Source organism: Ixodes scapularis, unplaced genomic scaffold (genome assembly GCF_016920785.2).
Source record: "Ixodes scapularis isolate PalLabHiFi unplaced genomic scaffold, ASM1692078v2 PGA_scaffold8__174_contigs__length_109621045, whole genome shotgun sequence".
In the NCBI taxonomy this organism is placed as follows: Eukaryota; Metazoa; Arthropoda; class Arachnida; order Ixodida; family Ixodidae; genus Ixodes; species Ixodes scapularis.
Window position 1 is genome coordinate 51,680,182 of NW_024609883.1, and position 14,092 is coordinate 51,694,273.

General features: G+C 47.3%; 1 protein-coding gene across 1 annotated transcript in view; it reads right to left on the reverse strand.

Moving 5' to 3' along the window:
- LOC120841491 (peroxidase) overlaps nt 1-13,225 on the reverse strand; it is a 32,930-nt gene extending 19,705 nt beyond the window's left edge. The window contains exons 1-3 of the mRNA XM_040501653.2: nt 13,084-13,225; nt 9,522-9,663; nt 2,630-2,856 (exon numbers count right to left, since the gene is read on the reverse strand). Coding sequence (XP_040357587.1) covers nt 2,630-2,856; nt 9,522-9,663; nt 13,084-13,225 — 511 coding nt within the window. The remainder of the gene's footprint in view (nt 1-2,629; nt 2,857-9,521; nt 9,664-13,083) is intronic.
- Nucleotides 13,226-14,092: the final 867 nt, after the last annotated feature.

The window sequence follows — 14,092 nt, forward strand, 5'->3', positions numbered from 1 at the left end:
AACGGTGACGCAGCACTGGTGTGACGCTTTCCGTTACGAGAGTGCGTTACGAGAAGTGGCTAGGAGCAAGCAATAGAAATATAGAAAACAAAGGGGACAGAGACAGAGGGTACAAGCAATAGAAATATAGAAAACAAAGGGGACACATGGAAGAAGCTTGTTCGGCGCGGAACACACGGCGTGTACACTTTGCCGGCTTGCTATCTTCTTTAGCTTGTGGGTAATGCCATGAAGATATGGTACCACCACTGTGGGGCTTCCAGGTTTCTTTTTTGTTTGTTGTACGTTTGCCGGACCGCGCTTCAAATACTTGCAGATCTTTTCGCATACTGATGTCAGAAGCGTGTTCGGATAGCCAGCTTCAAGTAGACTAGACATTTGTATGTCAAAACTTCTCTCAACTTGGTTTGCACAGGACTTGCAAATTTCGGACCTTGCTCGAGTACCTTTCTGGCTTGTGTTGAAAGGTTGACTTCCCCGATGACCTGAAGCGGTGGCCTTCTGGGGGTTGCCTTGACTTTTGTTGTCAGGAGGTATTTCCATGCTAAGAATACACTTGCAGGGCACCCACAAGCTAAAGAAGATAGCAAGCCGGCAAGGGGTACACGTCGTGTGTCCCGCGCCGAACAAGGCTTCTTCCATGTGTGGGAAAATCAACAAGGCAACACACACACACACACACACACACACACACACACACACACACACACACACACACACACACACACACACACACACACACACACACACACACACACACACACACACACACATACACACGCACGCACGCACGCACGCACGCACGCACGCACGCACGCACGCACGCACGCACGCACGCACGCACGCACGCACGCACGCACGCACGCACGCACGCACGCACGCAAAACAACGTGGCGTGGCACACGAGACCAAGTATGCCCAATGTCAAAGAGAGGTCATCTATAAGATTCCCATGACATGTGGGAGATGCTATATAGGCCAAAAGGGACGCTGTATAAACTATAGAACAAGAGAGCATGCCGCATCTTTACGAGCCTTAACAGCAGCAGGACACTTAGTAGCTCACTGCCGTACATGCGAATGTGAAGCAAAACTACACGAATTTGGCATTGTTGGAAAAAACAGAAACCGACTCGCGCGTGAATTGCTAGAGGCCCTAGCCATCAAGGACAACGGGAAGAACTGTGTTAGTGCTTCTTCAGTTGCACTCTACCACAAGGAGGAAGTGTTCCTGTGGGGAGCCACGGTGTCCGGGCAAGGATAAAATAAAGAATGCGCCAGCCTTACCCCTAAAAAAGAATGCGCAACCGCCTAAGAACCGGAAAAGCAAAAATCAAAAAACGACCTAAAGAAAAATAATAAAAAAAAATTATGAATTACACGATAAAAAGAAAAAGAAATTATCGATCACTTGCAAAGAGAAAAATAAAAAGAGGAGCATTAAACAGTTAATGATCCAGCAGTGTGTATAGTGTTTTTTCTGCGTGGTATCTTTGCTTAGCTGGCCCATCGTAAGAAAGACCCAACTAGCTCAACTTAGGCCCGTGGCCAGCATCTACTTTGATTTTCACAGATTCGAATAAAATATTTGTGGCAGTACTTTAGTCATACCCGACGAAATATGCACACATAGAACGCGTTTCTGGGTGGAAAGGTTTCAGTGTCGTTTATGTACCGAGACTCAAACCGTGACGTCCGACGAGAACGCCAGTGGTTCTCGCTATGGTCATATGATCGTTTAAGCTGACACTGTTGCATTGGCCACCAAAGTTATAGATGTACCTAGTAAATCAAATCAGCTGAATTGAGCGGTCCGGCGTGACCACCGTCCACTAAACTTATGGGACGGTGGTAACGTAGCCACCATGGCAAAAGGGAGTTTTCGTAGAGCATTTTCCCACCTCCGTTACGCTCTCCGGAACGAAGACTCCACTACTCATGCGCGGCGCTAGTCTTGTCTGCAGAGTCACGGACCTCGTAGCGGGTTGCGGGGAACGTTGCGGGACAGCGGAAAGGATCTACGAAAACTCCTTAATGTCGAGTGACTACGTGACGCTCAGATGACGTCACTTTGATGTCGCTTTTCTGTTTCTCTCTTCCTTTCTTTGCTTTGCTTAATCTTTGCTTTGTATAATTTTTGACACCGCTGTGGTCCTGCGAGGGGCTGGGGACCACTCAAGCTCCTTGCAAGCTTTTTTCCCCAGCTCCCGCCATACATACATGTATATGGTAAATAAACTATTATTATTACTATTATCTGTTTTATTGAAGAGGGCGACTCCATACCTTCCCCTGCCGTCTTCGTAGGCAGGCTCCAGGAACCTCCGGGAGCTTTCAGCGACGCGAGAACACGTTACTCGACGCTGATGACGTAATTTTAATGTCTCTTTTTCCGTCGGTTTCTTATATATTCGACACGTTAAAAAGAAATGGCTTCAAAATCTCTTCCTCGCCGTCCTGTTAGGTAGGAGCTGCTGGACCTCCAGGAGTCATCAGCGTCACGGGAAGTTGTCACATGACGGCAATGACGTCATCGTAACTTGGTCACACGACGCTGATGACGTCACTGCTCTGTCAGTTTCTTTTCACATATTACGTTACAGAATTCAGGATTTCTATCTTCGCTCACCGTCTTGGTAGGCAGGCTCCAGAAGTCTGGACATGCAGCTGCCGGCCATGCCCCAGCGCGGATTGGCCAGGTTGTTGCAGGAACCCTCGGAGCGTCGGAAGGCCGAGTCCGGGTCGCAGGGCACGATTCGTGAGTCCAGGTTGCATTCCTGGCTCGCCTGTTCCAAAGACAGATCTTGGTCGGCCAGGGACTGCAGGGACTGCGCCGCTTCCAGGCCGCCCGGGAGCCTACGTGGGAAAGGAGATACGTCGGTCAAAGAACGGCAGGGTTGACAACGCGTCTCGAGGCTGTACGCACTCGAAAAATATGCACTCCCCTAAAGACGTGTTCGCGCCGCTAATACATCCTTCAAAAGACAGTCTCCAGACACTGACTAACAGGCGTTTCTTCCTGATCTTGTCACATTAGCAGAAACAAAAACCGCCTGCAAACAAGTTCTTAGCATACACATGCACAAACCAAACACACTCCGAACATGCTCACACACTGTTGTGTCATCATATATGGAGCGAACACAGTGTCTTTTTTTATGATGTGCGAGCAGAGGGACTGCGAATTAAAGGGGGACTCCGGCCAAATTTTCCTTGTCACCGATTTGCCTAAAACTTCTTTCAATATATTCATAGACACGTATGAACTTCTTTCGCAATACATCGGTTGGGAGTCGGCGCTCTGTCCCTCGTGTCCTCTTCTCTTCCTCTCTGCTTGTGCGCTGTTCTAATACGGTGAACTACGAGGACAGACATTGAGGGAGGGGAGGAGAAAAGAGCGCGAGCGTGGACGTCAGAACGCCGAGCCATAACCTCCTCTATACTCACAAAGCCTGTCAGTTCGACGACGGAGCCATAGAGTGCTTGCGGTCGCAGATTTGGAGCGCGAGGATCAGGTAGCACCGAGCGTCAAAGGGCCATTTCTCGGGGAATCTGGATGTCAGCGCACAGCTTTTGACGAAAAGGCAAACAGCGCACAGTAATCGGGGACGAAAGGAAGTGTAAACAGGACAAGCGCTGACTCTCAACTGAAATTTAATCACATGAAAACAAAAACAAAGAAAACAGCAACTCCGCCCATGTGACATGATACTTTCACCACGTGTCAAAAAAAAAAAAAAACAATCTCTTTGCTACTCAGGCCCAGTGACGTTTGGCTTACGCAGTTCGCGCCTGCTTTGATAATTGCATGCGCCTCTAAAATTTCTCTATTCACTCTGTCCCTCCCCTTGCCAATGATACCAGTCTTACTGAAGATAGGTTCGCACCCGTTTACTGTGCGCTGTTTGCCTTTTCGTCAGTATGAACCAACTAACCCACATCGGCACCTTTGCACAGCTTTTGCAGCGGCGAGGACCCGAAACACACTTGTTCGTTCGGGAGAAGTGTGTTTCGGCGTCTCGCCGCAGCGGGGCGCCAGTCACGTGGCTCTCCTCTTCTCCGTTGTCTTCCGCTCCACCTTTTCCATTTCGGCGGCCGTTTCTCGTGGCGATCTGCCAGGCTTTGTCAGGATATAGGAGGTTATGGCAGCGGAAACAGAGACAGCTAGCTTTAGGTCTACCCACTGATCGTTCCAACCAGCGCTCGGTGTTTTTACGTTTCCTCTCGTCTCCTCCTCTCTTTCAGTTGCTGCCCGCCTAGTCAGCGACAAAGGTCAGAACGGCAGGGCGTTTCTTTCGAACGCCCGGCCTCCAGACCCGCTCGTTGGCTTCCGGCGGGCTTTGGCTACGCGTGCACCGTCAAACTCAAGAGACGCCGTGGCGTTAGCAGACAGGCTCTTCGAAACTTTGTTTTACCGCAATGTACGGGGTGTTTTCGTTAGGCTTTACAAATTTGTTTTAGAAAATCCGCGAAAGCGTCACTTATGCGGTTTGCGCCGGGTGAGTTATACGGCCAAGGGAACGTAATATGGGGGGCTAATTTTCGCGATTAGTCGGCTAATCAAACTAAACTATGTTAATTAACTTTTTCATTGGAGAAAACAAACGTATGGTTTAAATAAGAAACGTGCTGAGCGTGACCGAAAACCACTACTAAATCAATCATTAAAAAAAAAAAAAAAAAAAAAAGAACTTGGAGCACGTGGAGAACGCGGTAGAGCGCTAAAGTTACCCCTCGTGCAGCAGGAACAAGGCTACCGGTGCGATGAAGCGCCCGCGCCGTTATTCTCTCTTAAAATGCGTGTTTTTTCACCGCCAGCCTTGCGCCTGTTGGGCGAGTGATAATTTAAGCGCACGACCAGGTGCGCTTCCCACGAGCTTGAAGTCTTTCTAAAAATGACTGATTTAGTGGTTTTCGATTACGCTCGAGATGTTCCTAATTTGAACCATATATGTATGTAGTATCACTAATTAAAAAGTTAATTAACAAATTCTAGTAGATTGTTCGACTTATCGTGACGATTAACTTCCTATAGTATGTCCCTCTGGCCGAAGAACTCAGCTGCACTGACCGCAATAGTTTAGCGAAAAAAATTCGGCAGAGACATTTTAAACTACTTACGTGTAGGAATGCAAAAGCATTCCTACGCGCAGCGCATTCCTACCAGGAGCGCGCCACGTGTTCCTATCGTACACGGCGCTGCGGCGATGACATCACTGCGCATGCGCGGCGAAACTTGCCGGCTTCACGATGGCTTCCGCGACGAGGCATCTGCATTACTGTGCTTTTCATTGTGTTTTATTTCCGAGGCGCCGCCGCGCCGGCTACCGTGACAAAGCATCTGATATGACGCGTCGCAGCCAATTTAAGTGCCGTTTTCCGCGGTTACAGACGCCGCCGGCTGCGCTCCATGGGACAGTTAATACATTCGCATTAATGAGAGCTTGGCATTCTGACATTATCGCAACACCTGTGCAAGAAGCAGACGAAGTTGCGCTCCGCATAGCATTGGCTCCCACAGCGCTTCCTCAGCGCTGGAAATAGCGCTGACTTCAAGTTACGTCACTGATACATGTAGCGGGGAAACAGTGGCGATACAGTGCTGCATCAGTGCTAAGTTATACGGTCAAGTCGGCACTGCATCATCGCCGTTTTTGTTGTTGATTTAGTGCTGCGATGTACGTGTCAACTGTCATTTTCACGTGGAAAGGAGTATAGACCGCTTTCGAGTTATGCGGTAGCCATGGTTGGGCGACAAAAAAGTAAATTGTTTCTGCATAACTACAGTAACAAACAGATACAGCGAAGAGAAAAGTGGAACTATTGGCATGAGCCCCTTGAATCCTAGCGCCTTCCAATCGGCAAATAAATCGACTTTATTTTGCTTTAACTCGGTTACGTCAACGTCAACATGGCGGCGCCCATGCACTGCAGCAGCAGTGCATGGGCGCCGCCATAACCGACCTTCAGTTTTTGTTTCCTCTTATTACATTTATTTCACTTCCTTATTACCATAACAGGCCAGGCTATTACCATTTTAGATTGTACTGAGTCCATCTCCCCAGCGTTGGCCTTTGTGGAAGCTCGTCAACGACCTTTTCAGTGGCTCGGTATCTCTCAAGACAAGAGAAGGTCACCAATGGCGGCTGTAATCTTGCGCGTGCGTAAAGCGTCTATAGTTAAACCTTTTTTTCCCCGTGGCAAAAATAATGCTCGTTAGGGAGGGATATTGAGACCATGCGGTGTTTTCACAATATACGTTTCATTGAGGAGATGTCCCTAAATGTTTTTAGAGGAGTAGGTGATTTCAACGCGCGCTAAATCTGCAGTCGTAAACCAGATAGTCTGATCACATAGTCTTATTTTCAGCTATCTGCTTATTTATGCTCGCGGTTTGAACTTATAGATACGTCGCCTGACGTCGATCTTTATTTCCCTTTTCTTTCGATTCCTCGCCCACCCCCCCAACACAAAGTAGCAGACTGCGACAATGTGCGAAACTGACTCTGGATTTCCCCTTCCGTTTCCATTGTGGATAGATTAAAGTTTGTGCAAACCTTACACTGGCGGACTTTCCGCTTCCCTACGCGGTCGTCTGCCGATTGTCTGCCTGGTAACGCAAACATCATTGTATTTCATTGTACCTGCCTTATAATCTGTTGTATGTTAAGAATGGCTGAACAAGCACCTCCATCGAAACCCTCCCCTCTTTCCATTTTAGCGGAGCGAACGCCTGGAGTGGAGGAAACAACCAATCACGGCAAGATGCAAGCTTTGTGGGAAATGCTTGTCCTGCTTTTCTTAACCTAACAGACGTTATAGTCTATAATCAGACTACGCGCAGACGTTCGCCATAAGCACGTGCTTGTGGCGAACGTCTGCGTGTAGGCGATTGAGTGGGGTTCTAGTAAACAGGCATTTATTCGGTGCGGCGATTTTCATTCTATTGCGTCTCCTGTTTTGGAGTCTTCATATACGCCTACGGTTTCTGCAACACGTCTGCTTTTTGACAGCCTAGATTGATTATAGCCTGTTACCCCAATAGTCAGGCGAAGAATCAACAGTGTTACGCGAGCAGTACCGGATCCTGTGTCTGCTGAACGAGATACTTCGACGCAAGTTCTCTTGCCGTGGCATGTCTTCGAACTCGAAAAAAAAAACGTTTGTTCGTATGCTAAGCCTCAAGCGGATCTTGAGCAAGCCCGTAAGCCGCCGGACTTTCTGACTCTTTCTCCCGTTTAAAAATTGATCCACCCTAAAAATTAGGCCCTCTCAGATTACGGATATTGCCTGTCATCATCGTGTCTGAAGTATACGGGCGCGCGCTTTCGCCACTGCGGAGAGTCACGGAGCCGACATGATGATAGGGGACGCGCTTACGCAAGGCGGCGCCTCCATTGAGAAAACTCAAATTCCTCGAGCTTCTCTTTTCTTTTTTATCTTTACTTGCGTAACATGGTGAAGACGTGACAATCGAGGGAAGAAAAATGACGACTAGAGAACACTAACTGTCGTGTCCTCCTCCCGCTTGTGTATGCATTGGATCGTCGCGTACAGACAAAAGGATATAAATCTTCCCTTCCCGTTGCTTCTAGCTGACGTTAGACGCGGGAATCGTACAGCTTCGACGGGTTGACACACGCGGGCTCCTGAAGGTTATTTTTTGTGTCGTGAGAGTGTAATTACTCGGTTTGCCCGACGGTACAATCAGCGCCGGTGGGATATACTTCCTAGTTACTGCGCAACCGCGGCGGCTCGTGATTATCGTGGTGTTCCCGGAATAGTCGGAGAAGATGCTCGTTTAATCGATTATTGGGTTACGCTACCTCGTCCCCGTTATCGAGAGTGAATTACTGCGGAGTTAACAAGGGTCGCAATTTACTCCTGTCGTCTGTTTATAGGATCGTGACGTGAATCCTGGTTTGAGCGGTAGGCAACGAGGAAATGAAAGCATCGCGCGATGTATTTTACAAGATTGTTAATCTCAAACTGCCAACGCGTATTAATCTTTTGAAATAATCTGCGTCGAGGTAGTTTCCTGTACTTTTCGCACAACCATAAAAAGCATGAGGAAGTGAAAGATTTTTTTTTTCTAAGGGTGATACTTAAAAAAAGACAAATTTTTTGGAGGCATAGTTATGGTCGCGTTATGATTGTTCTTGACTCTGGTTTGTGCAGCGTTAAAACTACCGAACTTGTTCTTTTGTGTATGTTGTTTTTATTTTCGTTTATTTTGGTATGTAAGCCGCTTTGGATGATGAAAGGTATTCGGGTGGAACGCAAGGGTGCAAGTAAGTTGGTATATACCGAACTTACGCAACGGCGCAAGTGAGCTGGCGTCTACTGGTGTTTACTGAACTTTTGGGTATCCAAACATGCACTTTAATGCTGCTTTCGATGTTAAATTCAATGCAGAATGAATCCTCATTTTACGACGGTAGCCGTGTATGTCCGGTGATACCAGCCGATCATTTTATGATAGTTGTCGCGGTCGAGTAGTTACATTCTACGGTGTAATATTTCCGCTAAGTATCTTCCTCTTGCTTTAGTACTCATAAGCAGCTCATGTGTGTTGGTGAGTAACCTCCCCAGATTTTGAAAACAATGGGGAATGTGTGAACATTGGGGTAAAGTAACTAGGGAAATTCACGAAGCGTTCGTCATCAAAACATGGGGGCGCCGAAAAGTGTATCAGTGAGCCGTCTGTGGCATTGTTAGATAAGCGAATGTTATTTTTAGAAATAGAGATAGGGAGAGAGAGTGGGGTGGCTGAAAGTGACGTGGTTTTATTAAAGTAGTTAAATCACTGTGCTTCTACTAAACTTTCAGTTGCAAATACGCTCCGCGTTGTCGTTACCTCTTTCACTTTGTCTCTGTCCTTCGGCGCTTTTATCCAGTCATGAACCAACTAGTAGAACTGAACATTTTATTGGGGTAAACTTCATTGGGCATATAGGCCTGTGATGCGTATGTGTGCGTCTGTGGGAGAGGGGGAGGACCTTCCAAGACTATCCAACCATGAAGTTCGTTTTAACTGTTTGAGTCAACTGGGGACCAACACCAAGGGGAGGGGTGACTCAATTTTCTGTCTATGGGAGTTTGCAAACCGACGGTACCTGTACAACACATACCGCTAAGCTGATAGCGTGGTGGGAGCTTGGACCAATCAATGGCTTCCCTTTCATCACCTGACTCTGCTTTCTGCGAGTCTGTATGGGCGAATGCGGGATGACGTTGCGAAGGATGGACGCATGACTACAACGAGCACGCAACTTGCAACGCACTTTCAGTTTAGGGCTGAACAGAGCATATTAATGTGGCGTCCAGCAGACTGATGCTTGTTTTTGCCAGGGTGATGAACGAACCTGAAAACGCGGCAGCAAGGAAAGCAACCGATCCTCCATCTGAGACAGTCCCAACAAAGACACCCGATGTTATGCCCATGATCCAATCTTGATCCTCCAGCTTTAGATTATTCCATCAGCTTTAGCTGAGAGAGAGAAGCGTCTAGTAAGGGTCACCTCGTCACCAGGGCCTTGGTTGTCTCTTCAAAGAGTTTGGCTGCCTGAGCCATGCGTCGGGACTTGATGGTCGAAGCACGGCTGGCTTGGTGCCTCAGAGACGACCCCGGACAGGTCGAAGGGGCTCCGTTGGCCGAGCCGTCTGCAAGACGGAGGGAAAAAAGAGTTTTTCAGCACTCAAGAAATAAACTACCTTTGTCATTTAAAGCAATCCACTACGGTTATAATGGAACCTTTTTATTACCCTTATTGAATAGAAATCCGCTATTCCAGTAACGTATAATTCGAGTGACGATACGTATGGCTACCTCTGCCTCATCAACTAAGTTGTTCAGGCTTCCAAACACAGGGGCTCGATCGCGTGGGGGTACTCCGCCGATTTCTTCATGGTCCCCGATTTGCTTGAAATTTTGCTAAACTCGCCAAACAACATTGCCAAAATATTATCCTAAATATTAGGTCAAAATAATTTTTTTGTTTCACGAAGTATTGAATTTACAACTTTGGTCCTCATCGTGTTTTTCAAACGGAAGTCTCTACTGGCAACAACGAAAAAGGGACGTCAGTGGAAGTGCAGGGGTTCACTCTTTGGACTGTAGAATTTGTTCCCAACTGATTCGAAGCAGTTTCATGGTGTCAAATGAATGCTTTGGAAGCTCGCTCCAGTCCCCGCGCTCCAGCACGGAACAAATGATTGGCGTATTCTATTTTTTAGACTGGTCGCCCGACTGACAAGCCTGCCTTCCACTGACGTCACGGCACTGAGAAGGGCGGGTATATTTGAATGTTGCTTTTTGCATCATTTTCATTTGCTGATTTCGCAATAACTATTATGAATTTCACGATACTAAATAGCATACCAGAAAGGGCAAAGGCCGGGGAGTCAGAAAATATAGTTTTATCGGTGAAAGGTATATGAAAGTTAAATATCGGTGAAAGGTATATGAAAGTTAAATATCGGTGAAAGGTATATGAACGTGATAAGATGTTCTCAAACTTTTGCGTCATATCCCAACCGTTAGTGTCACATTCTGCCGGAGCTCCGGCTTCGTGCGATGCATGGTTCATTTACGCAGGCCGAAAGACACGTTCCTTTTTTCTTAAAAAAGAGAAACACCAGATATTTTTCAGTATCAGGCTGCTGATAGCCAGAAATCGCAGTGTTGAATGTTATGGAGACAACGGTGTAAATAAAACGTAGAATTACAATTGGATGGTGGCAGTGGCGTCACGCTGTTGGACTCATCCAGCCCCGGTCCGCCTTCTGCCTGTTCCTTGACTTCATATTGACCAGCACTGAAGCCTGATATTTTTCTAGGCGTCGGTCGTGCACAGAGTTTTCGTAATAGTTGGTTTCCAATAATGCATTCATAGGCAGGTTTTGCGTTCTCGGAATGGGGTTTAGGTTGTATAGAAGATTATACCTCCGGGAGCGTCTTCAAACCTTCTCCCGATTCTGTTTGCAGATAATTACAAAACTGGACATCAATCTTGAATGATGACGCTTTTCTATGTAAAAATGAAACTCCAGAACAGATAAGGCTAAACTATACGTGACAGAATTATGAAGTTGGGTAGCGAAAAACCTTAGCGGGTCGCTTCGCACTCGTAGAAAGAGAGAGGGTTGAAGAGAAAAAGACAGTGCAGTGAAACTAATGATTGTGACCGTTCCTTTAGCAACATCGATTGATCAAACAGCCATGAAGGGTTCATTGCAGCTCACGAAGTTTGTATAATTGAAAACAGAAGCTTTCCGTCGGCATCTTGTTTCAAGGGGGACGCTAAAACGATTACCTGCACAGGCGCTTTACGGGTCCTGGAGCAGTGATAGAGCATCAACATTGGGGGTGAAGGCCGCGAAATGGACACTGCCAGACGGTGTTCGGAATTTCAAGCTCGCGTCATTGACCGGTGCCACGCGTCTGTATGTGCTGATCATCAAACTCTGTTTGCACCTGCATCAGCCGTGGAGCCACCGTGAGAGCTTTATCAATTTTTTCGCTAGTTCCCAAGATCACACAAGAGCGTAAAATAGCCCGTCTCCGCAGCTTTAAAATGATTATTAGTGAACGCTTTTTTATGTTCTGAGCACCTACCATCCAAATAAAAAAAAAAAAAAAATCACTGGGGCAGGACATAAACTTATCGCTTGAGGAAAGAGTCGTGTCTTGTCCAATTTATGAAATGTGACTTCTTAAGTTGGGATCGGATGTTTCCAAGCACAGCCTTGAAACGAACAACGGAATTAAGGAACACACTAGAGTCCAGACGCATAATTTGTACACATTTGTCTTCCTAGTTTGTTCGGATTTGAAGGGAATAGTGTTGACCTCTCTCGGAAAATTAGGATATGTCAAGAGGTCAAATGGTGTCCACTTTTCTAACTCTCCGCTCGCTAATGGCCTTCCGTAGTTTTCAGTGATTGACGGAATGAAGACTTCGGGGAGGTCCTTATAGGTTTTCCTGTTCCCACCGCAAGATTCCTGCCTTCAATAGACAGTTTCTAAAACTCTCGATAAAAGCTCTGCACACTCGCAGTGCGATGTCCCAAGCTGATTGGGTCCTCGTCTTTCCGCGCTGTTTTTAATTCCGATGATTGGGTTACCCAAAGCGTAGGCGCTGCCTATTCTAAAACTCCCTAATAACGCTTGGGCGTCTCGTGATCCTCGAATGTGCAAAGCACTACCAATGCACGGCGAAAGACAACGATTGCATGCTGGAGGTTAAGCATCCCAAAAGAGTCGGCTTGCCGTCCTCCTCCTGCCAGGCAGCGCCTCCTACATACTTTCAGTGCCTGGCAAAAGAGTTGTACTACAATGAGCCGCCTCCGTCGTCGCAAGTGCAGCGTTTTGCCGCTAGGCGCGCCAATGAAAGAGGGCCGTTCATCGCCACCACTGCATGCTGCACACCCGCTGTACACGCACGGCAGTGGCGGCGAACGACCTCTTCTGCTTTGTGTCGAAATCGCAACGTTGTTACTTTATTTATGATATACGAACTGTTATGCTGTTTACACTGAAAACGGGCGTATCTTTTTAATAGCCGCCGCTTTCCTATGGGAAAAAAAAATTCTTATAACGCAGATTTTACACCTTTGAGTAGCACGACGTCACATCTGACACACTCTGCTGCACGCAGTTACACTGCTATATTTATATTTGGTGGACTTAAGTGCACTTGATTAAGCGGTCGGGTTTGGTGTGTCACTGTCACGTGAGCTCCCTCATGGTGTCACATGACACCATGACATCATATGGCACTGGGACGTCACATGATACCATGACTGCAAGTCACATTTTGACGTTACAAGACGTGGTTCTGTGACAGCGTGACGTCAAGTCACACTAAATTCAGTCTAAATTGATTGAACACGTTTTCCCGCTAAATTTAGAGGGGAAGTTGTGACATCACGTGTTATGACGTCACTCGACACCTTGATTCCCCACTGAATTTAGTGGTCCACGATCGAGACACAAACACACTCCTGTATCCGCTGCGATAACCTCGCCAATAACGGGTATCACCGTAAGAGGTTCTTCTTCGGGATCTGGGGACTGCTCACCGTAGAGTGGCGCGTGGCTGAGCCTGTAGTTGAGGACGGTCTGCGCTTCGAGCACGGCCTGCCTGAGAAGTTCCAGGTCGGTCAGCAGGATGGTGTCCGCCCACTGGACCGTCATCACTTGCATCAGCAGCACCAGCGCCATCGCCGGCAGGGACACCGTGCTCCTGGAACGCGGTTACAGCGGCTGTCAGCATATGGCCCAATAGGTGACACAAGTAGCGAGCAAGAAGTGAAGTAAGAGAGCGTGTCTTATATTCCTGTCAGGCTGGCTAATTTAGTATCACTTGAAGCGCGTGCACTTTGTCCTTAGTGCGCGTGGTGCCAGACGGCATCTTTTGGTGTCTCTTGCTGAATGAAGAACACACTAAGCTTCAATTGGGGTCGACGAACTCACTTCACCTAAAGCGAGACTGCAGGCGAGCTGGTTGAAGGTAGACGTAGTAACTCATGAACGGGGAAAACGCCAACAAAGTGGCACTAACGTCCCGCGTGTACCACCGAGGCATTTGAAGGGACACATGGGGGAGCTGAGGTGTACTCGCTCGAAGTGCACACAATTAGCCAGTGCGACCGCTGTGAAAGCGGTACTAGACCAAATGCATAACCTTGGATACCTAACTACGAACTTTTCTGTGTCAGCATAACGTGGCAAATCGCGAATGCTACGACCCCTATGAACCAGTCAACGTCGAAACGATGCACATGGCATTGTGCCAATGTGTATGCGTTGCAACTATTGTGCCAATGGTGTGCACGCCTCACGTATCCCGCTTGTTCCCTCTGATTGGCTCACGGGGGCTGTAGCATTCGCCCTTGGCCAACTTTGTATAATTGTAGTGTGCTTTGGAGAAATAAACCACTGCCAGACATTTAATTTCTGGATTCCGATTTTTTTTATCATGATTTTAACCTTGCTATTATCAAATCATCAATTACAGCTCCACAGTTTTATATTTTTTTTTTTTGTGTTGAGGTTTTAAAGGCCAACGAAGAGAGCGAATGCGTTTGT